General features: G+C 46.5%; 1 protein-coding gene across 4 annotated transcripts in view; it reads right to left on the reverse strand.

Moving 5' to 3' along the window:
* Window positions 1–26,540, reverse strand: part of VPS13D (vacuolar protein sorting 13 homolog D) — a 231,268-nt gene that overhangs the window by 82,868 nt on the left and 121,860 nt on the right. For 2 of the 4 annotated variants that reach the window (XM_037045200.1, XM_037045198.1), the window contains exons 55-62: window positions 22,986–23,149; window positions 21,658–21,766; window positions 19,364–19,543; window positions 18,660–18,776; window positions 17,708–17,857; window positions 9,743–9,892; window positions 8,775–8,871; window positions 6,633–6,784 (exon numbers count right to left, since the gene is read on the reverse strand). In XM_037045200.1, coding sequence (XP_036901095.1) covers window positions 6,633–6,784; window positions 8,775–8,871; window positions 9,743–9,892; window positions 17,708–17,857; window positions 18,660–18,776; window positions 19,364–19,543; window positions 21,658–21,766; window positions 22,986–23,149 — 1,119 coding nt within the window. The remainder of the gene's footprint in view (window positions 1–6,632; window positions 6,785–8,774; window positions 8,872–9,742; window positions 9,893–17,707; window positions 17,858–18,659; window positions 18,777–19,363; window positions 19,544–21,657; window positions 21,767–22,985; window positions 23,150–26,540) is intronic. The other 2 variants (XM_037045199.1, XM_037045197.1) reach the window with 1 other exon arrangement.

Consider the following 26,540-nt stretch of genomic DNA (forward strand, 5'->3'; position numbering starts at 1 on the left):
TCCCTGACATGACACTTTCCTCCAACCAATAAGATGCAGCAGAAGTAACACCGTGACATCTGAGCCTAGGCCCCTAGAGATGGCAGAATTTGTGCCCTTTCCTTTTTCTGCTTCCACCACGTGAAGAAGTTGAGACCGGCTTCCTTGGAGATGAGGGACTGTGGGGAGGAGGTTCTTCTGACAGCCAACACCAACCACTTGATATGGGATTAAGGCATCTCGCATCATTCAGTCTGTGCTGATGGCCCGATGACTATGGCCACGTGAAAAAACACCGGCAAGCGCAAGACAAGCACCGCCTAGCTATCTCCAGCCCCAACTCTGACCCTCACAATTATGAACAAATAAAATGGGGGTTTTATGTGACTATATTTTGGGTTGATGGGGTAATAGATAATGATACTGTATTTGATACTTTCTTAACACTTCAGTAAGTGACATCCTTCCAATACTCCTTTTCTCTGTAACTGGTGCTCATGTGTAGAGATGTAATTGGTTTCTGTGGGTCTGTTTGTACAGTCTGTGCTTTCCCTTGGTCCTGTTTCTTGGTAGTCGGATGCTCTGTGACTGAATGCAGCACTTTGTATGAAAACTTGCAGGGACTTTGGATGAGTCTTCAGCTTCTGGCACACAGTTAAAGGGGCTTAATCCGTTAGGATTTAGGCTTTCTCAAGGCTAATTTCAGTCCGAATAAAGGCCTGGTATAGTCCTTCAGTGGTCTCCACTGAAAACCAGTTCTGTTCCTCCATTTTTATTCTACCCGGCACCATAAAACTGCTAAAAGGTCTATTTAGGTGTTCAGTCTTTTGGCTGCCACTTTTTGCTTGGCTTTTGACTAGTTTACGTAGAAACTGGCACCTGTCTCAAAAAACAAAGCAGCTCAGACTACTGGGGTCTTCTTTCCACCTCTCCCTTCTCTGCAATGCATTATCCCTCATTACCAGCTGTCTTAGTTGCAAAGAAGTCCAACTTTGCTCTGCCAGCCCCAGGAGATTGCCAGAAGCTGCACTCGGATTTCTGCCTTTGGCAGTTGCTTTCTGCTTGACTTCTCTACCTTTCCCCCCATTATACTGACCAATCAGAAATGTCTCTCTACCTTTCTCCCCACTACACTGACCAATCAGAAATGTCTCTCTACCTTTCTCCCCACTACACTGACCAATCAGAAATGTTTCAAGAACAAAAGCAGAGTACATGCTGCGCTCACCTTCTCAGGTTCCCCCGCTCTCATAAACCTGGAACCCTCAAGCCTGCCTGCCTTGGTAGCTTTCCAATACCTTCGAACAGACTATTGGGTCTGGTTTGGTTTGTTTTTTAAAATCTAGCTTTTCTTGTAGCTCTCAGCTAAACTGGGTCTGCTGTAAGCCAGTTAAGAATTTCTGGATATGTTTTATTTTCCAATTATATTTTTATTTAGCATGATTGATATTTCAAGGATTTTAGAGAGCATACCAAATTCTTCTTTTTTGAATGTGAAAACACTTATTCATGCTAATAATGTTAGCACATTTCTGATCCACTCAGAATTTATCCTTATGTAGAGTATAAATAATACACTGAATTTTAACATTTTTCCATACAGCTCTCTAGTTAGTCTAACAGCACTTTATTAAAACACCTATCTATTTCCCACTGAATAACATGTCTTTAGAGTAAAATTTCATATGCAATTTAATGGACTTTCTATTTTATTTTCTTACTTATTCTTTAATATTTTAGCATGTATGTTCAGAGTCTGCCTCAAAGTCTTTGGGCATAATTGAAATGAAATCATGTAATTGAAGACGACACTTTCCAAAACCAGAGAAAAGGAAACTTTTTTGTAACTCAAAATTCAGATTCAAAGAGGTGAAAGATGGTGAAAAGGTGAAAGATGTCCAATTCATCTGAATTGGACAACATAAAATTAGAAAGCTTTTGTCTGACTAAAAAAACAGACACACACCAAAAGTACAGTAAAAAGACAAACGAAAAACCAAAGAAAAACTGTCTGCAAATTGTATCGCACACAAAACTTACACAAAAGCTTCTAAAGTTAGTGGAGACACAAGACTCATCATATGACTTTAAAAAATGGACTAGTGATATAAGCAGACAGTTTAGTTCAGAGACAAAAATGGCCTTTCACACAGAGGAGAAGAGGAGCCAAAGAAAGAAAACTGAGAGAGACGGGAGAAACAGGCAGAGGAGTGAGAAGAAGACTACAAGGACAGGTGTCAAGCAGCCAGGGACATCAGGTAAGACCGAGGACCCTGCAAAGGACAGGAAAGAGGCCACTGGATTCGGTACCTCAGGAAGTCAACTCAGAACCTCCTACTAAGTACCTGGAGAACAAAACATTTTAGAGATTAAAAGTATCCTCAAACTAATTCAGACTGACCTGCTACTTCAGCTTAACAGTCTTCTTTTTATTAGAAGCAAAACCAAAGCAATGTTAAGAGGACAGCCTAACCTGGCGCAGATAGTTACTAGGAGACCTGAGACTCGAACGTGCTCGTTTTCACAGCAGGAACCGCCTGTTGGGTGGAGAGCACGAAGCCCAGAATGGAGGGTTCTGTTATTCCTCCTGAAAAACTCTCTGCTGTCCAGTCACGTGCGCCTCGCTCATCCGTGGTGAATGATGATGGGATGACAAGCACGCTCTCTTCTTCTCGTGTCACTGACAGAGAAACTGAGCCCCAGTGGGCTTAACTGCCTCGCTTAGGCTACCGAACAGATATGCTGGGAAACCAGGTACTGCCATCAGCTCGGCATTTGTTTGGTCAGCACCTCTGAGCCCGGCTTTCTTCCCAGAGAAGAGGAAATGAGATTGAAACAAAGGCTTAAGCAAAAAGCTGATACCCCAGTTTCCTCGGTGCAGCCCGACTTGGAAGAAGAGGAACCACACAGACTAACAACGACTTGGAAACCTGTACTTGTCAAAAGCCTCACCAGAGACCTACCCCCTTTCTGAATGGCTCATGTGCTTTGTCTGTACCAACGCAATATTCTGACTCTTCAATAAAAATGCTCTTTACCTTGTCATTTACTGCCTTTGGGCCCCCACATTTGAAAAGGCCAAGATACAGCCATTGGTATGAATCATCCTGCCACCTTCAGGCTGTTCTGGTCAACACAGAAAAGGCGAGAGGGAAAGGGCAAAACTGGACTTTTTCTTACACGTAGTAACTGAAGGACTGATCAAATACAAAGCTGATGCTTCTCTACTCAAGTAGCAGTTTCCTGTTATAAAATGGATTCTGGGGGAAATAATCTGGGCCCACAAGTTCCTGATAAAAATACGAAAGCGTCTACTCCTGCCTCTGCCAGACAAAACCCACCGCAGTCGCCATAAACCCTATCGAGTTGAACGAAGAAATACCTGTCCACAGGCCGTGGGCTCCCAGACCGCCAGCCAGTCCCTGGGCCACGTCCTTTCCTTTCTTAGTTTCCCCTGCACCAAACAAAGCTGTCTGGAATTCATTCTTTAAAGGTTTATTTATGGTACATAGAGACTGTTTATGTGAAGCAGGACATTTGCCCATTTCCCTCTTGGGACGGTGTTTAAAACTACAGGGATATTTCCCTCTCTGGCACTTTCTGAAATACAATTAACAATACCGGATCTTTTTTCCTTTAACAAATCTGGTTTTTATTTAGGAAGGGGAGGAAAAAAGTAAAGGGTCTGAAGTTTCCCAACAAATTATTTCAAGCCTTTGAGAAGACAGTTTTAGGCTTTTTAAATAGTGTCTTTGTTTGAAATTCCCCCTCGCCCCCACCCTCTTGCTCTCTGACCATTAAAATGTGGGTTTTCTTCCAAACTAGATTGCTCAATTAAAGCCCTTCTTTTGTAATACCCCCTTGCTCTAAATGGGAAAGGAACCGCTGTAGGCCACCTTGTGAAACCTTTTAAAGGCTCCTGGCCTCTTTTGATCTTTTTTTAAAAAAGAGAACATGCAAGCTACCTGGCATTTTCAATACGACTCCGCTATTCTCTGCCATGCAGACTTGGGAGAATGGAGGGGTGCTGTGCTTTCCTCTTGGCATTTGTGAAATGGAACTTATCATCTCCCCTCTCCCATCACAGAGGAAGGAACCCAGGGGAGACAGCAGCTGTGAGCCTGCGGGGGTCCTTCGGCGCAGACGCTCTCTGCACCAGCGCGCCGCGGGTGCACCTGAAGAGACTGCGCGCTGAGGTTTCTGACAGCCTCACTTCTGGGCCGGAGTCAAGGGAGTCAAGGTAATTACTCCTTCAGCACCAAAGATGGGGTTACCTTTCAGTCAGACTCCCGCACCTCCTGCTCCGGGATGGGGCTCTGTTACCCAAGCACATCCTCTCAGCCATCACACGTCAACCCGAGAGCACACTGCTCTTCCCGAGAGCAGCTAATAAGGGGGTATCAGTCTGTTAGGAAACTCTTGGAATAAATGACATTATTTTATGAGACCCAGACTCCACCAGGAGAACTCAAGTCACAGTAAAACGGTGACTTCCACAAGCTGAGAATTTAACGCTGAAGTCCCAATTCCCAGCACCCTGCCTGAAACATTAATGTACCCTGTTCAGAGTGGCCCCCACCCCACACCTCATAACGTGGCTGCTCCACTAAATTTGCTTAACAATCATTTGAAGAACGCCTTAAAAAATGTTCCCGAAGCGGAGTACCAAATGGAACATCGGCCGTGAATGGTCCCCAGCCCATTGTGTGCAGAGAGCACATGCAGGCACTGAGACCGTGTAACTGGGGGTCTGGAGCGGCCTCCGCTGGAGATCATCCCGCATTTGTCAGCCTGAGGGCAAGTTTTCTGCTGGGAGCAATGTGAAAGGAATATTTAGGTGTCTGTGTTTCTCAGTCAGATGATTTAAAAAACAAGAAGCCCTTAACTTTCAGGAAATGCTTAACATTGGTCTGCTGGGTGAATGCCAAGTGTTCTGGGGGAATATATACTTTATCAAACAAACCCATTCCAAAGGGTCACATAAGTCAAGTGGATACTTGTGGATATTAGCAAGATAGTGGTTTTCCCATGGTTTTCCCCCTACTCCCATGCTAATTGTAAGCATCTCCAGTCTCCTGGGAAACATGAAATGGAAGCAAATTAAACAGACGGGAGGGACGGCCCGCCGGGAAGGGCGCCGTGCCCTGTTCCCAGGACGGCTGCAGGGGCAGCTCGGACCGGGTCGCTGCCTTCAGGAAGCAGTCGCTCATGGCCCTTCCTTCCCCAGATACAATCTGATGCTGGCCACACTATGGTCTAGTCACCTGAAGGTCCACTTTAGAAGTTGTGAGCTGGCAAACCAAGGGCCACATGAGGCCCACACATGTGTTTTGTTAGGCCCACAAGGTTTAAGAAAAAACAAACCACAGAAGAACTCAGATTGGTTGCCAACGTTTAAAAACCAGGAGATTCCACATAAAAACCCAGATTTCCGGCTTCATTTTAAAAATCTGAAGACCCAGCAGCACTAGTCCACACTGCCCTGGAAAACCTGGCCAGAGCTAAGCCACGCTGCCCCTCAGATGGAGTACATGCCCGCCGTGGGCCATGGTCCCCGCCGCTCTGCTCGCTGACTCGCGCCACCAGCACAGTTCCTGCAGGCACCTGAACTTACTATTTCAGGGTTATTACGTACCTGTTGGTGTCTCCAGATAATCCTGTTCCGAAAGACAAACCACCCTGCAGCATCTTAAAGAGGGGAGCGCGGGGCAATGGAAAAGCCTTAGACTGTTGGTTAGTGGCGGGGCGGGGGGGGGGGGGGGCTTGATAACCATCTTCAAGTGCAACAGAGGCAAAGGACCAGAAGCAATGGGTGTAAGCGGCACAGAGTCACCCCAAGGCAAGACCTCCCAACAGCCGCCTGGGCTCTCTTCCTGCTGCGATCACCACCTCCACGGGCTTGAGGGATGAAACACTGCAGCTCCGATGCCCTTGTTCACTGAGCAAGGGCATCACTGAGGACTCTCACGGCTACAAAGTGCTCTGACTCCTTATATCTTACGGGGCAGCGTGGTATAGGAGAAAAATACAGAGAGGGGCTTCCGAGTCAGATAGGCTTGGATATGAACCTCAGCCCTGGCCCTTCTTAAAATAGACTTTACTGCAGCAAATGAAGTCGGTTTGCAACTGGACCTGTCAGGTGCGTGTCACGGTGACTTGGCGGAGTGCCATATCCTGGCACAGGGAGCGGCAAGGCCACATCTCTGGGCATAGTGGGTACACGGCCACGTCCTCCTTGAGGCTGTAGACATTTCTAGTGTCGACCATTCAAGACGAGGCAGACACAGAGAGAAGAGGACCAGAAGGGCAGGCAGGTCTTGGGCACAAAGGAAGACACTGTCTTGGTTGTAGCTTTCCTCTTGGGTCTGGGGGTGGCCCCAGAAGAGGGGGCGTTCGCCTCACAGAGATAAGCCAAGAGCTAAGCAGAGGGGTTTTAATGTAGTTCTCTGTGTTTACTCTTGTGCCTTAACCTTTAGCAAAGTCATACTTGAACATTTTTTAAAATATATGTGTGAGTCGATAAACCTTCTAAAAAAGAAACCTGTAAAAATGTCTGCTACAAATGATGCCGGACAGAAAAAGCAAAGAGTAAACGTGCTCACTCTTTGCCAAGGAAAAGTCATTTTGTAAAGCTGACCCAGATACCAGCTCACCTTGAGATCCAGGGGCAGCTTGTTGGAGGTGAACACACTCAGCCTGATCTGGGGGATGCTGATTTTGAGATTTTCAAAGTAGTAGCGAATTGGCGTTCCACCTTGTTCAACCGCCTTTTCATGGAGGTTTTCATCGTATTTTTCAACCTCTGGTACAAAGATAGAATTGCTTTATAAGAAATAAATCTCCTGAAGTCTTATCACATTTTCATTTTTTAAAACTCACATAAAAAGTAAACATCTATCTTTCTAAATTTAGTTTCAGGGTTCAGTAAGATGTACAGTATCCTGATGCCACTTCTTCGTAAAAGAAGATTTGTTTTCTGTTGTTTATTAAAAAGGTGCAACAGCTTCATCTTTTGATTTCTGCCTCTATACCAGGGGGCAGACATCATCTTCTGAAAAAATAATCCATGGGGTGGGGGGAAGCCAGAGGTCGCGGGTGTGTTTGCTGGTAAAGTTTCTAAAAACCATGTTGTTGTTGCTGTTATTATTATTATAAATGACCGAGATTTCCTGAATTTATTTCACAAGATGGTCACCAAATAAGCATTTGAAATGCAGTCTGACCGAATCATAATGAGCAGCATGAACAATAATTAAATAATGAACCTGAAACACGGCACCTGAGAAAGCAACAGACTGCAGGCCCCAGAGAACGGCGGCAGGACGAGCAGCGTCCTCGCTCCCAAACGGAGAACACCGCCGAGCGGCCCAGTCAGGAACGTCTCTACCTGCCGTCTCACGGAGCAAGTGGGTGGTGCGGCCCGACGCCGGGCTGGGCTCTCTGACCCAGTGCTACGCCCGCACCCACCCGGGCAGCTGAGTTTCACTTGGCTTCGGGTGCTTTGGAAATAAAGCCAAAGACAACTACACAAAGGTAATTAAAGCACTAATTATCAAGTAAATTAATGCTTTAAGTTATTATAGTTCTATTTACAGAAAAAAGAAATGGGTAAAAAAAATGACACGCAATGGAGACCAGCTCACATGTGTTCAGGGCACAGAAGCGGCAGGGCAGACGCTCGGGCGAATGGCGGGCAAGGCTTTCGCAGAAGTCTCGGCCGGCTCCGCCACACTGGGGGGCGGCAGGGGTGGGGGTCAGCATTGACAGCAACTCACAGGAAAAACACGCCCAATCGAATTCAAAGCAACGCACCTCAGGAAGGCACCAAAGACAAGCACCTGGCATCAGGCCCTCACGTGACCAAATACACACACACACACACACACACACACACACACACAGTGCTCCAACCCAAGGCGGAAACCAGCACTAATCAGAGAGCATCTTGCTCTGGATCCCAAACACACTTAAAGTACAAATTCCAAGTCTGGAATAAAAAGGGCAAAACACTTTGCTTGCACGGTATGTCTGTATGTGCACATGTACACACATCCCAGGGATTTTTAATTTTCTCCAGCCAACATGGGCAATAAATATAACTGTTTCTATCTTATCCTTTCTTCAGGCTCAATTTGTACTTTAGTCTTCAAAAGACTAAGCATTACTGACTTTCTCTAGGCTGTAAATAGCCTTCCAAAGGCCACGATGAGGAATCTAAAATAAGGACACAATAGCTAAATTATTTCTGTAGCACTGCTGGAAAATTAAGTTTTTCAACAGTTTATCTTACTCCCCTCTCTAAAGAAGAGTAAAGTAAAACCTTTGCAAAGCATAAGGGGATGAATGTAAAAAGTTAAGGGACTGAGGCTAGCCGGGTCTTCCCCCAGCTGCACCAAAGACACTGCCGGAGGGACCTCTGACCCCGGCCCCGAGTCTGCTGCACAACCAGTCAGGAGACAAAGCGGTCTGCGAAATAACCAGCATGGCTTCTGTCAGCCGGGAGCCGGGGGGCCCACAAACGCCCAACCAGGAGGCAGAGCACACTGCCTCCCAAAGTCTGACCACTGGGCATTCCAGAACGCCTCTGAGTGGCCACCTTCACACACAGATCTACCTCCATCTGTCCACAGCCCTACTTTTGAAAGAGAAAAACTGAAACACAACCCCTCCTAGTTCAGGCTACAAAGTGGAAAGGCAGCTTGTCAGACACTCAGAGACCCGGTTTTCACAAGCAGGCTGGAGGATGCCACCCTTGGGCCAATTCCCAGATACAAACCCAGAACGTTCGGCATTACCTGACTCGGCTTGATCGTAGCCAAAGAAGCTCAGCAGCTTGAGAAGCAGTTTCTCTTCGATCTGCACCGTGAACCTCTGAGCAGTGACCATCAGATGCTAGAGATGAAGAGATTCTGATTTACAGTGGGAACCCAGGAAAAAACTGTTTTTCCGTGCCACTGAGAAGGCCCCATGACATGATGTGGCTTCTTTACTCAACCTGATTTTATAGTCCTATTGCCAAATTATTTCTGGCTCATCTCTCTCTACGTTGTTACAATTAGCCAAAAATTCCAGATGTTTAGCCAATTTACCACCCCATTGTTCGGTTCCGAGGGCACCTGCGTCTCATTGTCTGGATACTTTTGGCTGCACAGTGGAGGGAGAACTTCACAGTATTGAGCTTGCGTGGCTGGCGGCAAGTTTAAGGAGCAGTAGGACCGGCTTGTGGATTTGAGGCTTGGCCTCATGACCCCAGTGACAAAGGACCAGAAATATGGGAAGCAACCCCTCTGTCATCTCCTGCTTCTCCAGAATTTGCTGCTGTAACAGCTAGCTTGTACATGCAGACTTCTCCAGGAAAGGAAATTTATTACTTGAACTGTCCGCTTTTAGCAAATGGTGCGGCAGCTTACATCAGAGATGCCAGTCCCAAGGTCAGAACCGTCCCCGGCCCTTCTCAGCAGTCTTGCGGTCACTCCATTTTAATAACGTTATCTGGATCTTGCCTGGTTCACATCAGTCTAGGAGATGCTACGCTTTCTCAGACTCTGGCCCCAGTGGATTCAGAGCTACCGCCTGCAAGGTCATGGAACCCACAGTTGAGAATATAAAGTGCTAAGAGGAGTTCCTGTCAATTCCTTTACACAATTTAATAAGCCACGGGTCCCTCAATCCCACGGGACTACTTCCATCCACGCCCTGCACTCTGCCGCCTGCCCTCAGAGGACAGATCAGCCTCCCACAGGGTGAAGCCCCACCCACCTACCTTGTAGATGTTGGTCAGCGCACTCTTACTCGGGAGCTTCACGGCGTTCACTTGCACGGCGGGGCCTGTCTCAATGACCTCATTCTCGTTGCTCAGGGGAGTCACATAGAGCATGAAGGGCTGAGTGGTGCCAATGAGCTGATTGTCCACCTAGGACATGAAAAAGCAGCAAAGCGAAACAGACAGGTGGCTCAGTTCTCGTGTTTCCCTTTGACTAGGTCTCACAATATGCGGGCCACTCAGGAAGGAGCCTTGCCATGTGACTCTATCTCTACAGCAGCTGTCAAAACTACATTCTCACTGAAGCCCCACAGTGAGAGCATTTCGCTCCTGGCGAAGGTAGGGAAGGAGGGTTCCAGGAAGGATGTTACAAAGAGAGGAGCTGTCTTTGCTGCATCACAACAGAACTCAGGAAAAATGGTCACAATCAAGTGTTTCAGAACTCTGAAAGTTAATCGCAGGTTTGCAACTATCCACGGCTCATTTATGCAAGGAAGCTGGTGTTTTTGCTGCCGTTCACCCTCCCCAGGTTCCCCACAGCCTCGGGACCCAACAGCCCTGTGGCCGTGGTGGACGCAGTGGTGGACATGCGGCAGCTGGGGGAGGGGCCTCGTGCGTTTGCGTCCCCCAGAAGTTCCATTCCCAGAGGACTGCCCAGGTTTTGACTTGGCTGGAGCCTCTCCCTCTGCTGCTGTTGGTGATTTGTGCCTTCTCTTTTTGTTCCTGATCACACTGATATCAAGGACCAGCTTTTTATAAGAATCTTTCTCTACCCTAGTTGCTGATTTCTGTTTCACTGATTTCCACTGAGATCGTCATCATTGCCTTTCTTCTGCTTAGTTTGGGTTTGTTGTTGGCGTTGTGTAGTAGCATTCCACAAATTCTGAGACGTTCTGTCTTCACTCTCATTCAGGTCAAAATGTTTTCTAATTTCTACTTTGATTTGTTCTTTGATCTACGGGTTACTCAGAAATGTATTGTTTAGTTTCCAAAAATTTGGGGGACTTTCCTAACTCTTTCCATTATATCAACTTCAATTCCATTGCGACCAAAGAGCACACTGCGTGGGACTTGAATCCTTCCCAGTTTGTGAGCACTGTTTCACGGTCCAGGATGCGGCCGATCTTGGAAAAGCTTCATGTGCACTTGAGAAGAGTCTGTTTTCTGCTGTGGTTGGGGGATGTGTTCCATAAATGTCCACTAGGGCTAGTGGGCTGGTAGCGCTGTTCAAACCCACTGCATCTTTAAAGATTCCCTGCTTGCTCAGTATCAGTTATTCAGACAGTGGCAATGAAACCTACTACAGTCATGTATTTGTCTATTTTCTTCTTTCAGGTCTATCAGTTTTCGCTTCATATATTTTGAAACTCTAAATATTCCAGGTTGTTATGCCCTCTCAATAAACTTTTATCATTAGAAAATTACGTTCCTTACCCCTGATAATATTCTTTGCTCTGTGATTTATTATGCCTGACTTTAATCTAGCCATTCCCACTTTCTTCTGACTGGAGTTAGGCTGGTATATCTTTTTCCATTCTTTACTTTTTTCACCTATTTGTTTATTTTTAATGTGTGTTTCTTGGAGGCAGTATATATTTGGGTCTTGCTTTTTAATCTAATCTGATAACCTCTATCTTTTAATTGGAGGTGTTTACAGAACTTATATTTAATTAATTGAGACAGGTCTGAGGAAGTCAACCATATTCCTATTTGTGCAATCTGTTCTTTCTGAGTTTTCCTCTTTTTCTGCCTTTTCTTGGATTGAGTATTATTTATTATTGCATTCTATCTTCTTTGTCAGATCGTTAGGTGTAGCTCTTTTGGTGGTTGCTTTAGGGTTATGGTATTCATCTTTAACAGCCGACATGCAAACGACATCATACTACTTCATGCATAAAAAAATTTCAGTATGACTTCCCATCAAGACGGCAATGTAGGTGCATGTGTAACTTGAATCCTCCCACAGCCACATCAAAAACAGAACTAAAGTATGAAATAACCAGCATCCAGAACTGCCTCAACTCCAGCTGAATGGAGTCCTACAACTAGGGAGTTAAAGAAGAAGCCCCATCGATAACGGTAGGAGGGGCCAAGACGCAGAATGGGCCAGTCCCGCACCCACTCGTGGTGGTTTAAAATTACAAGAAATGTCCTGGCTGCCGAGGTCCCACCTGAGGAGCAAGGGGTCCCAGATCCACAGCAGACACCCCAGCCCAGGGTTCCAGCGCCAGGAAGACAAGTGCCCAGAACTTCTGGTTGTGAAAACCAGCAGGGATTTTGGCTGAGTGAGGAGGGCTTCTGGAGTCCCAGGCAGTTCCTCCGAAATGGCCCGGCATGGACTTACTTAGCCTAATGCCCTCTAAGCTCTGGCACTGGGGCCGCAGATTGCAAGGAGCCAGGGACACACGGGGAGGAGCCGAACTGTCTGTATCAGAGCAACAGCTGCGTGGGAGGCAGCTTTCTGACAGAAACGTGCTGGCAGGGGCCACTGTTCCTTTTCGGAGGCCTGCCCCACAGAGCCAACAGGCAAGCAGCATAGCTGAGTCTCCATCAACCTGGCTCACACTGTTTGCCCCACCCTGGTGATTCCCAGAGGCCACCCCACCCGACTTCCAGGCCCATCTGAGCCATTTCCAGTGGCTTTTCCACACAAATGGCCTCTCTTACCTCATGCTTCGGACTTTCCTAAAATATCTCAAACAAGCAGCGTCTGGCCTCTGCGGAGCCTCAACCACAAACTCAGCGGCCCTAAGCCTGGCACGAGTGGCAGCGCACGCTGGTTCACACCCTGGGTCACACCCCGGTTCACACCCTGGGTCACACCTTGGCCTGTCCTGAGCAACTCCAAGCCCAGCTCAAGCAGGAGCCGTCTGCCGATGGCTGACTCTGCACCTCCCAGGAGGCCCCAGAGCCAGCCTACTTGGTGGACAGCTTCAGGCCACACTGGATCACAACCCCACCAGCCCCTTGAGGGGCGGCCTCGGGGAGCCCCGAAGCCCCACGGAAGCAAGTCCTGCCCCACAGGGTCGACTCCTGCGTGGCAGCTCCTTCCACTGCGGCTGCGGCCAGTCCTCGCGGCTGCAAAGCGATACCTCCCAGTAATGCCAAAAGCAATCAAGGACCCACTGCCGGGACAGTGCACGCAGCCCTCACAGGGGACACCTAGAGCGCCAATAGGACACCAGATGGGAGTGGCAAGAAACACTCAAAGTGATGGAAAGCAAGAACCTACAACCCAGATCACTCCACCCAGCACAGCGGTCATTCAGAACCGAAGTGCGTGTGAAGAGCTTCCCAGACAAGAAAAAGCTAAAGAAGTTCGTCACCGCCAAACCCGTGCTACGTGAAATGTTAAAGGGCCTTCTTTAAGAGGAGGAATAAAAAGATAAAAACTATGGCAATAAATACATACCTATAGCAATTAGAACTAAAAATCAAAATGAATGAACAAGCAGAACTGAAGCAGACTCATAGATACAGAGGACATTTTGCCTGTTGCCAGACAGGAGCAGGGTTGAGGGGATGGGTGACAAAGGTGAAGGGTTTAAAAGTACAAATTGGCAGTCACAGAACAGTCCTGGGGTGTAAAGTACAGCGCGGGGAATACAGTCACATGCAGGTAACTGCGTACAGGGTCAGACGGGTATGAGATTTGTGGGGATGACTACGTAGTAATGATACAATGTCTAATCACTGGGGTCTATACCTGATACCAATACGTCAGCTGTATTTAAAACATAAGAAATGATTAAAAAGTTACGGTGATAGAGCTCCATTTCTCCCCTCCCAAATGTTTTCATTTCACTCTAATATGTTATAGATCCCAAAATACAGTTATTATTTTTATCAAGTCGATTATCTCGTAAAGGGATTTAAATAGAAAATGAAGCTAAGTGTGCACCCTGTACTCATCATTTGGGGCGCTCTTCCTGCTCTCAAGTGGACCCAGATTTCCATCTTGTCCCACCTCCTTCTGCCGGTGCAACGGCCCCTCCCCCTTTCTACAGTGTGGGTCTGCTGGCGATGAGTTCTCTTGTCTTTGTATGTTCAAACACATCTTTCTTTCACCCTTGTTTTTTAAAGATCGACTTGCTGGGCACAGAACCCTAGGTTGACAGTTTGTTTCCTTTTGGTACTTTACAGGTACTGTGTGCTGTCTTCTAGTTCGCATTGCTCCCCACGAGAAACCAGCTGTCCTCCAAGCTGTGCTCCTGGCTCGCGATGTGGCTTCTTCATTCTGGTGCCTTTCCACTGGCTCTGAGTGACTTCGTGACGAGATGCTTCTGTGTCCTTTCCTTCATGGGTGTGGGTGTGGGTGTGTGTGTGTTGGGGGGGGTTGAGTCTAAGCTGCTTCTATCTTGAGTTTATAGTTTTCATTCAGCTTGGAAAATTCACAGCCAAATTTCTTCAAGTATTTTTTTGTCTAAAAAAAATGTACGTACCTTAATTGAAAAAATTCTTCATTGCTAAAAAACGCTAACTGTCCCCTCAGCCTTCGTGGAGCCATAGTCGTTTGCGGGCAGAGGTCTTGCCTCGACAGTGACAGCAGCTGACCAGCCAGGCTGGAGGCTGCGGTGGCTTCTCAGCAGGACAGCTCCTCGCCTGCGGACCCTCCCGTCACACACAGTCTCTCCGCAGCACGTGGTGCCGATCAGCAGCATTTTCCCACGGCAGAACTCCTATCAAAGTGGTGGTCAGTCTCTCAGACCCCACTGGTGCCTTATCCACTACACTTACGTCACACTCTAAATCTTTGTCATCACTTCAACCACCTTCACAGCGTCTTCACCAGGAGTAGACCCGCCTCAAGAAACCACTTTTTCTTCTCGTCCATAAGAAGTAACTCATCCATTCAAGTTTTATCACGAGCTCGCAGCAATTCAGTCACATCCTCAGGCTCCATATCTAATTCTGCTTCATTTGTTATTTCCACCACACCTGCTGTTAACGTCCTCCACCCAAGCCCTCCAAGGCACCCATGGGAGTTGGAGTCAACTTCTTCCAAACTCCAGTGAATGCTGACATTTTGACCTCTTCCCATGAATCATGAATATTCTTAATGGCATCTAAAATGGTTAAACCTTTCTAGACAGTTTCCAATTTACTTTGTCCAGATCCATTGGAGGAATCATACCTATGGCAGCTACAGCCTTACAAAATGTGTTTTGTAAATAATGGGACTTGAAAGTCGCAGTGATCCTTGATCCACACACGGGCTGAGGACAGGACATTGTGTAAACAGGCACAAAAACAATCTTAATCTTGCTATCCTGTCCATCAGGGCTGTTGGGTAAACACGTGCACTGTCAATGGGCAGTATTTTTGGAAAGAAATCCTTTTTTCCCCCCTGAGCAGCAGGTCTCGACAGTGGGCTTAAAATATTCAGTAAACAATATTGTAGACAAATGTGCTGTCTCACCCAGGCTCTGTGGCTCAACGTACAGAGCACAGGCAGAGTAGATGCAGCGTCCTTCTCAAGGACCCTAGGACTTTCAGATAGTGAGTGATCACTGGCTTCAACTAAAGGTCGCCAGCTGCCATTAGCCCCTGACCAGAGAGTCAATGGTCCTTCCAAGCCAGGCACTGACTTCCCCTCTTGCTCTGTGGGAGTCCTAGGTGGGATCTTCTTCCCATGCAAGGCCATTGCACCTACACTTAAGTTCTGTTGTCAGTGTGGCGGCCTTAGTCAGGTCTTCCAATGACTCGCCGCGGCTTCTGCATCGGCACCTGCTGCTTCACCCTGCGCTTCTACGTCATGGACATGGCTTCTTCCCTTAAACCTCATAAGCCAGTCTCTGCTGGCTTCCAACTTTTCTTCTGAAACTTCCTCAACCTCTTTCGGCCTTCACAGAATTAGAGAGAGTTAGGATCTTGCTCTGGACCAGGTTATGGCTTAAGGGAATGTTCTGGCTGGTGTGATCTTCTGTCCAGAGTACTAAAACTTCCTCCATGTCGGCAGTAAGGTTTTTCACTTTCTTGTCATTGTTGTGTTCCCTGCAGTAGTGCTTTTAATTTCCTTCAGGGCCTTTGTCTTTGTATTCACGATTTGCCTGTCTGGTGCAAGACGCCTAGCTTCAGCCTTTCTCAGCTTTTGACACGCCTTCCTCACTAAGCTTAACCATTTCTAGCTTTTGATGTAGAGAGACATGTAACCACTGCCTTCACTTGAGTATTTAGAGACCATCGTGGGGTTATTGACCAGCCTCATTTCAAGCTGCATCCAAGGGAGCAGGGAGGTCTGAGGAGAGGCAGACGAGAGAACGGGCATGTGGCCTGGCAGTTGGGACACACACAGGCCTTAACTGACCGAGTGCACGTCCCCGCACGGGCGTGGCTCCTGGCACCCCAGACCATTACAACTGTAGCATTAGAGATCCCATAACAAATAGAATAATATGAAAAAGTTTGGAGAGCGTGAGAATCACCAAAATACGACAACACAAAGTGAGCAAATGCTGCTGGAGAAATGGTACCGACAGACTCTCTGGACACACGGTTGCCACAGACCTTCAGTGTGTACAAATACAGTATCCGTGTCAGTATCCGTGAGCTTAATACAGTGATGTGCAGTACAATGAGGCATGTCTGTGTTTTCCCTGGGTGTTTAAATCTGCACAGTCTCTACTGCTATGTCTTCAAGTTCATTGATCTTTTTTCTGTAATGTGTTATCTGCTATTAATCGAATCCAGTATACTTTTCACTTCATTTTAATATCTAGAAGTTTGAGTTTTTTAGATATTCCATGTCTCTACTCAACTTTTTCAACATGTAGAATACAGTTATCATAACAGTTGGGATGTCCTTTTCTGAAACTTCTAACATCTGTGTTGGCTCTGGGTCCATTTTGACTGATTCTTCTTTTGATTATATATTGTGTTTTTCCGCCCCTCCTGCACACCTAGTATTTCTGAAAGAACGTAGACACTGTGAATTTTACTTTGCGTGCTGACTATGTCCGTACCCCACTGCATGTTCAGCTTTGTTCGGGGACACGGTGAATTACCTGGAAACAAACCCACTCCTCTGTGGTTTGCAGGTAGGTCTAGGCGGCGCTTGGCCTAGGGCTACCTACAGCTCAGCCCGGGCCCAGACTTTGTAGAGGCCTCTTCCCGATGTCCCATCCACCGTTAGTTTCCCATCGGACTGGGAGGAAGGAACACCATCTCCAGCGCCAGGGGAGCAGCATGCGCTGTCCCGGGAACGCTCTCGGTGGTTCGGATGGTAGTCCCCTTGCGCACACCACTGATCTGCCCTCTGCTGCATACCTGTGGGGCCCCCAGAAACCTCCCGTGTGTTCTTTCTGTGAAGCACATCCCTCCCAGGTGTGATGTCCTATGAACTCTGGCTGCCTCGGTCCTCGGACTCCAGCTCTGTTTGTTCAACTGTCCCCTCCCAGTGCAAGGGCCTGGAAACGTCCTCAGTAAGCTGGGGCAACTGCAGGGCTCACCTCTTGGTTTCCCACCTTTCATGGGCCACTGTCTTTTTTGCTTAATGTCCAATGTCTTGAACCTGTTGTCTCCCTTTTTTTATCTGGAATTCGGGGCGATTCGAGTAGGGGGGTGCATCTGGATGCTCTCACTAGGTGTTGGCCAGGAGCACAGGTCTGGTTCCCTGTTTTCCTTCCTTCGATGAACTTCAGCTCCTCTAAAGGACGGTTAGGTGGTTTCTTGTTGTTTTCAATTTGGACAAGATGGGGAACCACGGGCTCCTCCGTGCTACCTTGACTAAGTTACCTAAGTTACTGATGAACTAGCTACTATATTCGGAATTCTGCTAGCTAGAAAAATTAGTGACACAAAGCGGGGTAGAAACAGTTGCTTTTGTACAATGACTTCTTTGAGGGCCATAACAAGCTATTTCTGCCAAGGCACTGAAGTTTGCAGAATGCCAAACACTGGATCTCGTTGGGTATTTAGCAAGAATACAAGAAGATGAACAGGTTCGGAACGCGCCCCGAGCCTCACCTGTACGTCCTGTACACTGAGCTCAAGCATGTGACTGGTTGCCAGCTGCGTGCAGTGCACATTGATCCCCGTAAGACTTGCAAAGACCAGTTCTTCAGGGACTTTATTAATCAAGGACAACCCGATTCCACCTTCTAACTTCACAAGCACCTGAAAGGAAACCAAAACATGGCACACTGACAGTTGCAAACAGGGCTCGAGGTAGCCAAGAGAGTGTAGGAAAGCAAACTGATTAAACCCCTTCCTGTGCCTGTGAGCAGATGAAAACCACTCTGCAGAGTCGCGTTATTTGCCCTGATCCCCCAAACTCTGCCATGTCCCCACCCAACCAGAACTCTAGAGTGACACAATCATGCCTCTACCAGAGTACTGACGACCCTCCGCTCCTCATTACAGGAAAAAAAATCATTAGTCGGTGTTTCTCCCCATTTGTTTGGGATACAAGCTCTTAAGTTACTCACTGAACTACCATAAAATCCAACGCAGTGCTTTTACATGTAGGCGTGTGACTTTTTTTAAACCACAGGGTAAATATCCAGTAAGTGTGTTTTCTCATGCTTGCCTCGCGTTCCTTTTCATACTTTTCGCTTCCTTCTGATTGCTCAAGCAGGGACAGGGGAAGATGTCAGCAGCAACTAGGGTCCCCCCCAAAAAAAATCTGTCTTACTTATTTATTCTCCACCTCTATTTCTGTTTACATTCAAATAGTTTTTTAGCTTTGTTCACTGCCATCTTAATTTAGCAACATTTGTCACATTGTTTTGACTAGCTGCCAGGTAACTAACACACTGTCACATGTGTGTGGTGATAACATTAAACACTGTGAGGCAACATCTACATTTAGAATTCACAGAGGGTGGAAGAAAACAGAAGGCCTAAACTGAGAACACCCAGAGCAAAAATCTAACCAAATTTATGATAAAGAAATGAATTTGCAATACTTAAAACTTACTTCCAATTCCTGCTCTGTGTCTGGATTCTTTAATTTCTGCAGCTCTTGTTCCGTAACCGGAAATTCATCCATTTCATAGGATGTACGGTCACTTTTCCGCTGGGAGAAATCTGTTATCTGAGGTCAAATAAAAGACTGGACTAAGAGGGCTTGTGCTTACACAGCGAAACCCATTCCACACCAGCCATGTCAGTCAAGAGTCACTACACACTCAGTGATCCCATGGAAGCCAGTGGTCCCCAAAGCACGGCTAAGGCAAGACTTAGGTGACAGTGAAGTGAACCTGCTCTTAAGTCTACAGGGCAGGTGCCAAGAGACCCTGAAGGCCTCTTAGAGTGGGGACAGGTATCCACGGGTGATCTCGAATTATAGCTCAGGTGAGACTGTGCAAACCTCACTTTAACTCTGTCTAAGAGAAGGATGTTTTTTAAGAAGGTAATATGGCTTATGATGCACTATCTCAGAGAGCCCCCGTTACACTGCATTATCTTTAGTTCTAAGACTTTGTGTTTTACATCTCCTTGCATTTACTTATACTTTAATTCTTCTAACAACTCTGTGAGGTAGGGCTTACCCCCACTTTATAAGTGAAGACCCCACCTCTTCATACCTAGCATAAATCATTCAATAAATACTCAGTGAATGACTAGCCTCCAGGGGACCCAGTGAGATTCTTTCAGGTCAGTTTTAAGATAAATCGTTACCTGGAGCGCTCTAGTGGGGCCGTCTGGGATGACTCTGATGGACAACATCCCAGAGCCTGGCCTCATTTTTTGGTTAATAAATTGTTGTTCAGGTGGAACTGGCCCCAGAAGCTCCATGGACGTGTCAGGACCAAGGACAACTTCAGCGCCATCAAACAAACCAGAAAGTCCTCCTTTGGCCTGAAAGATGGAGTGAAGATGTGTAAGAAAAGACACAGCAAGGCATTGACTTTGACAACTGAACATGCCATTTGAAACAAGTTACCAGATTTAATTCTCTTTTCAACAGGCATGGTCACTGTATAGCAAAGCATTAACTTTTTCTTTTTAACTTTATGGATGATGTAAAAGAGTAGAATTACTTGGGCAAGACAGAAAGTTATGCTGTGTGAATCCAGAGAATTCTGAGTACGGGGGTTCCATGGAGAGAGTATTTTCATTTAGTAATAACTTCTAGTCATTAAAAATGGCTTCAAAAAAGAAAGTACCAAAGCCCTGTTTCTTTGAGAATTCTCATTAAGGTCTGCTTAAAAATGGAAACAATTAAAAATAAAGCAATTGTCACGGTCACTCAGCTTTCCCGTAAGAAGCAAATTCTAGAGCTGAAAAGCTCCCCAAATAGGTCTCTGGATGAACAACCAGGCCAGGTATTCAAAAGAGGGTGCCCTTCTGAAACAGGAGGCCAGGGATGTCACCGGGGGCCCAGTAACTCGGGCCTTTGCAGCAAAGTCCCCTCTTGCTCCAGGCCCCAGGCGAAATGGGAGTCTACAGGATGGTGCCCAGGGGAGAAGACACACAGGGCTAGAGCACCTAGATCCCCTCTGTTAATTTTTAATTGCTGAGTCATGAAAAGGATACTCTGAACTGGGTTTATAGACCAGACTTCCACATGGAGAAAGCTTTCACGTCTGCTGTAAGTTTAGAAAGAAGTGCACACCCAACCTTATAAGGGCAGCGTCAGAAAACACAGAAATGCCTATAATTCCTTTATTCAGAATAATACAATTGCAACGAGCTTACTTCCCTACCACAAACACATTCTGGTCTGCTGAATACTGCTATTATAGGGTCATTCGCAACCAGAGAAATGATAAAATAGATTCAAGAAACAATAAACACCAAAAGGTATTTGGGGGGGATGCTCTAAGAGAATCGGAATTACATGGGCTTTAGAAACAAACCAGAAGTAAAGTCAGGGTCAGACTGAGAACCCGACAATTATAACAAGCCCTCTTTTGCCTCTAGAAGTCTGAATTGTATTGCTAATTGAAAATCACAAATCCATTCCAGATGTGGGTTTCATATAAGTAAGCAGCTTGTCTTTGATGAAAAAAGCTGAGGGCAATGGAGATAAAGAAAATAAATCTCACCACATAGCATTCAGAGGCTCCTTATAGCTTTGCTCGCTACCCTGGAGAACAATCTCCCATTATAGGACAGCCTGGCCTCCACTGGGGACAAACACATGGAGAATTCCCCAGCCAGGGCGTAATACTCCAGCGTGTACCTTGTGGGTAAAGCCCCGGGCTGCGGCAGAACTGCACACAGTCACGCACGCTGTTCTGCTAATGCCCACACCTCTGGGACACCCTCCTACCCACGCATCTCAGACCCATGGTCTCCTTCCCCGCCTGCAGCCAGAGCGCAGAAAATCCAAACTCCTGGCCATTTCCCAAACGTATTTGCTTTTAAAGTACTTGGGAGTGCATCATGGGTAGACTGGCTGAGCAGAGGACGGGGAAACTGACCACAGCGATCTTCACTCTGACGTTGGCTACAACAATTAAATGCTTATCTGGGCACAGTTAAGAATGTAGACATAAACAGAATCAAGAGCCCATGACGATTATTCACCATCTCCGAGAACATTTTACAACAGACTCTTGTCGCTATTACACTAACTTCACAGGTCTCAGACTAGTCCATCTCACCTAGCAGTGGGCTTCTTTAGCTGACATTTTTCTTTCCTTCTTCTTAAAATTAAGTAAGTAATTTATGTCAAAGAAAAAAATCCAACTAAACCAATTAAAAAATCCCATCACTCAGAGGCAACCCTCCCTAATATATTTCTTACACATGACCTTCAAGGACAGTTCCCCCCCCCACACAATACACACACAATGAAGTTTGTTGGCACCCCTGATAAAATGAGACACTCTGTGTTTGCTCTGTAATCAGTTCTCTCCACGTAACAACACGTCATGTACTTGTCTCATCCATGAGACTCTGCTTCAAAGAAGCCTCAACCACTGCCTGCTGCCCCTGGGGCGGGGGGTGGGGCACAGGCAACGGACCTGGACAACCAGCCCATGCAGCCCGCAGGTCAGTCTGCCCTCTCGGAAACTCCAGGTCTGGGTTGTGCTCCGCCTGCGATCCGGCTTCCTCAGCATCAGCGGCTCATACCTGGGGTGAAGGAGAATGCAGTGAGCCCCGAGTCCCATGTTTCAGGCCTGAAGGGTCATGGTGTTACTCTTCTTTCTTCCAATACCCACTACCCTTAACATCTAAGGGGCAGTTAGCTTGAATCCAATGGTAGCTGGGTATCTCTTAATGAGGAACAGGGAATAAAACTAATTGCAAAGCAACAAAAAGGGGGACATAAAGTAACAGTAACACTTTAAGGATTTGTTATATATATTTATATATAACATTCACTATCTATGTACACAATAGTATAGGTTCTTGCATTCTCTATGACAAGCTGTCATGCAGTGAAAAGGGCTAACACATTTTAAAGTATTTTCAATAGTCCTTGTTCTGTTTTATTTCCAAATACATTCATTTATATTGGGTTTTTGTAAGTCATCTAAAGTCACTCTGGAAATAAAGTATTAACTGAAAACAAATACACTGATTTCTTACAGAAACTAAAGCACAGGCAAATGAAATACATGTATTCAGAGTTAAAGACTGATCTGATGGCGTGAAGGTAGAGGGGAAATAAGGGGAATAAATGGTGATGGGTGGGGGCGGGGAGAGACGGGATTTGAACCCAGGGAGTTCACCACAAAAACACATTTGATTGTTCTCCAAATAATTTATTTTCGCTTTCAAAAGATTTAACAAAAACTTTTAAAGATTTTAGAAAAGAAACTGCTCACTTTTAGGGAGTAATGGTGGATGGAAGTTTGGATGAAAGAAACATTCACTTTTCATAACATATCCTTATTGCTTGAATGTTAAATATCTCCATGGGCATGTCCATAATAGCTTAAAAAATAAAGGCCCAATGCTCATATTTGGGAATGCAATGGGTTTCTGTCACCAAGGAAAATGACAAATATAAAAATACAAAGTCCTACTTCCTTTACAGACTCTCACTTTTTGGTACGGATTTCCTTTGCATCTGAATTTGAAGGCAATGAACTTGAATCAAAAATTGCCCAGAAGCCCTGAATGGTGAGGCTCAGTTGGTTGGGCGTCATCCCCACAAAGCAAAAGGTCACTGGTTCCAATCCCAGTCAGGGCACAGGACAGGCCTGGGCTGCAGGTTCAGTCCCGAGTCGGGGTGTGTACAAGAGGTAAGGGCTGGATGTTTCTCTCCCTCTCCTTCTCCCTCCCTTCCCCGCTCTCTAAAAATAAAGAAGGAAAATCTTTGTTGAAAAACCTCCCAGGAAGTTACCTGTTGTCAGTGACCGCCGCCAGCCCAGCAATGTCTAAAATGGCAGACCCCTCGGTGGGGCGGGTGGCCAGGGGCCGACTGGGGTTGTGGGGCACCGCGGAGCCCTCGTGGGCCAGCATGCCCGCCCCGGTCATCCTCCACAGCTGGGACCGCTTCCCGGGCTCCTGCAGGCGGACACAGACAGAGCCGTCACATCCCGGGCAGCCTCCGCTCTGCGTGAGCGCCGACTTCTCGGCAGGAACGGTGCGTGCAGAAGGCCACTTTCCACATGACGTAAATGCTTAATTCCAACTCCCGTTGTGTTTGACTCCTACTTGCACTTTGGATGAAACAGGCTAAACTCTTGAACCAAAGAACCAAAGATCACAAATAATGTAATCTTAAAAATACTTTCTGAGCATTATAACTAGGTCAGGTGAGGTCTGATCACCTCCACTAGCGCTTCTGCTATAATAGCCGCTGTTCCAAATGGTGACTCTTGGGCGCCCTAACGTTCACAAGTGATCCAACTGCATAAAGACTTTGTGCTACACTCAATGTCTGATCACTGCTAAGCCTCACAATTGCCAGAAATCGTCTTCCTTCCAGTGTTTACAATGAAAATATACCAAACTGATATGCTGATTGGATTCAAATATTAAGTTGATTATATTCATAAGTTATACCAAGTTTATTGCTGTTAATTCTAAACATTTTATAAAAAGCACTTGGACTTCCAGGTCAATACATGAAAGTCTATATAAGTCACAATATTCAAGTGTTATTATTATTATTCAGTAATAATAACATTTACTGATAATTTACTGTGTGCCAGCCACTGACCCATGGATCTACATGTATGTAACTCATGTACTCCTCATCCGGTGAGGTGTACACTCTTCATTACTCGTACTCACAAATGAGAAAGTTAAGGCTCAGTGAAAAGAAACTTCCCCAGGGTCACACCACCAGCAGGGCCGAGTGGAGCTCTGACTCCCTCCGCGTCCAGAGCCGACGTGCCCGCCCGGCCTGCTAACCCTGCCTTCCTAACCCGATCCGTACAGTTCCATCTCAGTGACACCTGACTGCTTAGAGCGCTCTCCACAGGGACTCAGACTCCAGCTAGACCTGTCAGGTCACATCCACTCCCACCAGGTGGGAGCTCCTCCAGGGGAACAGACACTTCTGGGTACCACACACCCACCCACATGCTGCCTCTGCATCGGGAAGGCAACCTCTGTACTACATTCTACCCAGTAAAAACTAACAAAGTAATACGAACGCTGACTCACATGCCCGGATCTGAAGCCCGGCCACACTACTTACTAGCTGAGCAACCTTGGACAAGTTACTACATCTCTCAGAGCCTCTGCCTTCTCACCTGCCAAAAGCAGGAAATAAGCTACCTCTTAGGTTCCCTGTGATAAGTGTAATAAATACAAGGCACTTGGCAGAGGGTGTGGCTTCAGCAAATGTCTCCCATATTATTACAATTCCATATCTTTACGTGGGTAGCACTTTCTGTCTGTTATCTTGGCTGAGCCTTCTCACAGACCTGGGAGAAGTAAAAATGAGGCTCAGGGAGGAATGTGAAATACCAGAGAGCATCTACCCCTGGGAGACAAAGCCAGAACTGAGACCCAGAAAGCCACGAGGCTCCTTCCCCTGCGTGCTGCTGCCTCCGTGTCTGTACGGAGAGATGACACTGCCCTATCCGCAGCTGCCATCCCCACAGGCTGACATCTCTGCTCCCAGTAGGAAAAGACGTCTCTCCACAGCCCCACCGCCACAGGGAAACTCGTCTTGGCCACCCTGCAGGTGTTCCGGGCCAGGAAACAAAGCCCAGGTGCCCAGGAGAAATCGAGTTTTCGTACAGGGATTCCTCTACCGCCTGCAAATGAGCAGAATTTCCACTTAAAAGCCTGAGACGTGCCATCCTCTTTCCAGCCCCTTCTCCCCCACCCCTCACGGTTTAGTCCTAGAGCCTTCAGCTGAGACTGAAGCAGGCAGAAGTCCAGGAGGCTGGGGGAATGTGTGTGCCACAGGGGAAGCGCAGGACAAGCCCGAAATGGCTTGCTGTGTCAGAAAGTAAGAAAGTGCTCAAGGAATGAGGGGCTGTGTCAAAAGGACACAGAGGTTAAAGGAGCACCTATTGGCCAAATATGGGAGTGGAGCATAAAAATAAACAGACAGGAACAGATGGCAGCACACTGAATAAATGAGGAGCCCAGAGTGCCATACATAATGCTAGGGGCTGAGCTGCTCACCCTCCTCCCCACCCCCAATTCCTTTGTTGAAGACCATACTTGCAATGGTGATGGTGTTTGGAAATGGGGCCTTTGGGTCATGAATTAGGCTCAGTGAGGTCATAAGTAGAGTCAGTGCCCCTATGAGAAAGGCACCAAAGGCTTGCTTTCTTGAGTACCCCCACCCCTGCCAACTTGAGGACACAATGAGAAGGCATAATTAGTCTACAAGCAAGGAACAGGAACCTCATCAGGGAACCCAACTGGCCAGCACCCTAAATTCGGACCTCCGGCCTCCAGAGCTGTGAGAAATAAATTCCCATTGGGTTCAAGTCACCCAGTCCACAGTATTCTGTTATGGAAGTCCAAGCTAACACACATAAATAGAAAATCTGATGAGGAAGGGGGTATTTACAGTCTCCAAGCACCTCCAAACAAAATACTTACTAAGTACAAGGGAAAAAGAGGAACTTCCTTTCACCGGGAAGGATGGAAGACAGACACCACCTTAATCAAGGGCTACATCTAACGCGACCAGTAACAGGACACATCAAAGTCATCACGTGATGTCTACAGAACTTCTGCCAATCTCTCTGTAACCCTGAGAGTCTTTCAAAATAGATAGTGAAAAAACAATCAGCCAAATAAAAACCTAAAATGTCAAACGCTCTACTCTTGGTCTCCTAGTTAGAGATCGAAGGCCCGTGTCCTGACACGCTTCACAGAGCTCTGCCTGCTTTTGGATGTCCATGTGGCTTGTCATCTACCCTCCTCGTCCCCTGTTTTCATCCTCGCCAAGTGAAACAGCAACAGTAAAAACTACTGTGTAAACTGTAAAATCTTACTTAACATGTTTTTTGCTACTTTATTTTTTTAAAAGCCTGGTTTTGTCTGCTTAGCAGGTACCTGGCCCTTAGAAAGTTCACATACACTATTTATGTTTTGCTGACCACACCATACCTGATGATCATAACTTGGTAAGTCATCATACACCTCAGTTGGTTTTCATTCACCCTAATATCCTCATGACCTTGAACATCATTTGAAAGTCATCTGACAATATCATCTCCAAGGGTTCTTACATTTCTGTTTTCAATTCACTTGAGTCCATCAAATTTGCTACTTTTATCTTTAGATTATTATTTTTTGAAATTCTCAATAAAAGCCTTAAAAATGGTTTACTTTTGATCACTGTCACTGGTGGTCTCTTTTCTCATCACCATTCCCAAGACGTATTTCTAAAATGCATGCACAGCCTTAATAAAAAGTATGAGAACATTTCAAGGAAATCTGAATTACGTGACTTTACACTGGTTATATAAAAATACAC

Source organism: Sturnira hondurensis, unplaced genomic scaffold, assembly GCF_014824575.4.
Source record: "Sturnira hondurensis isolate 20B ecotype Veracruz unplaced genomic scaffold, ASM1482457v3 Scaffold0004257, whole genome shotgun sequence".
Taxonomy (NCBI): Eukaryota; Metazoa; Chordata; class Mammalia; order Chiroptera; family Phyllostomidae; genus Sturnira; species Sturnira hondurensis.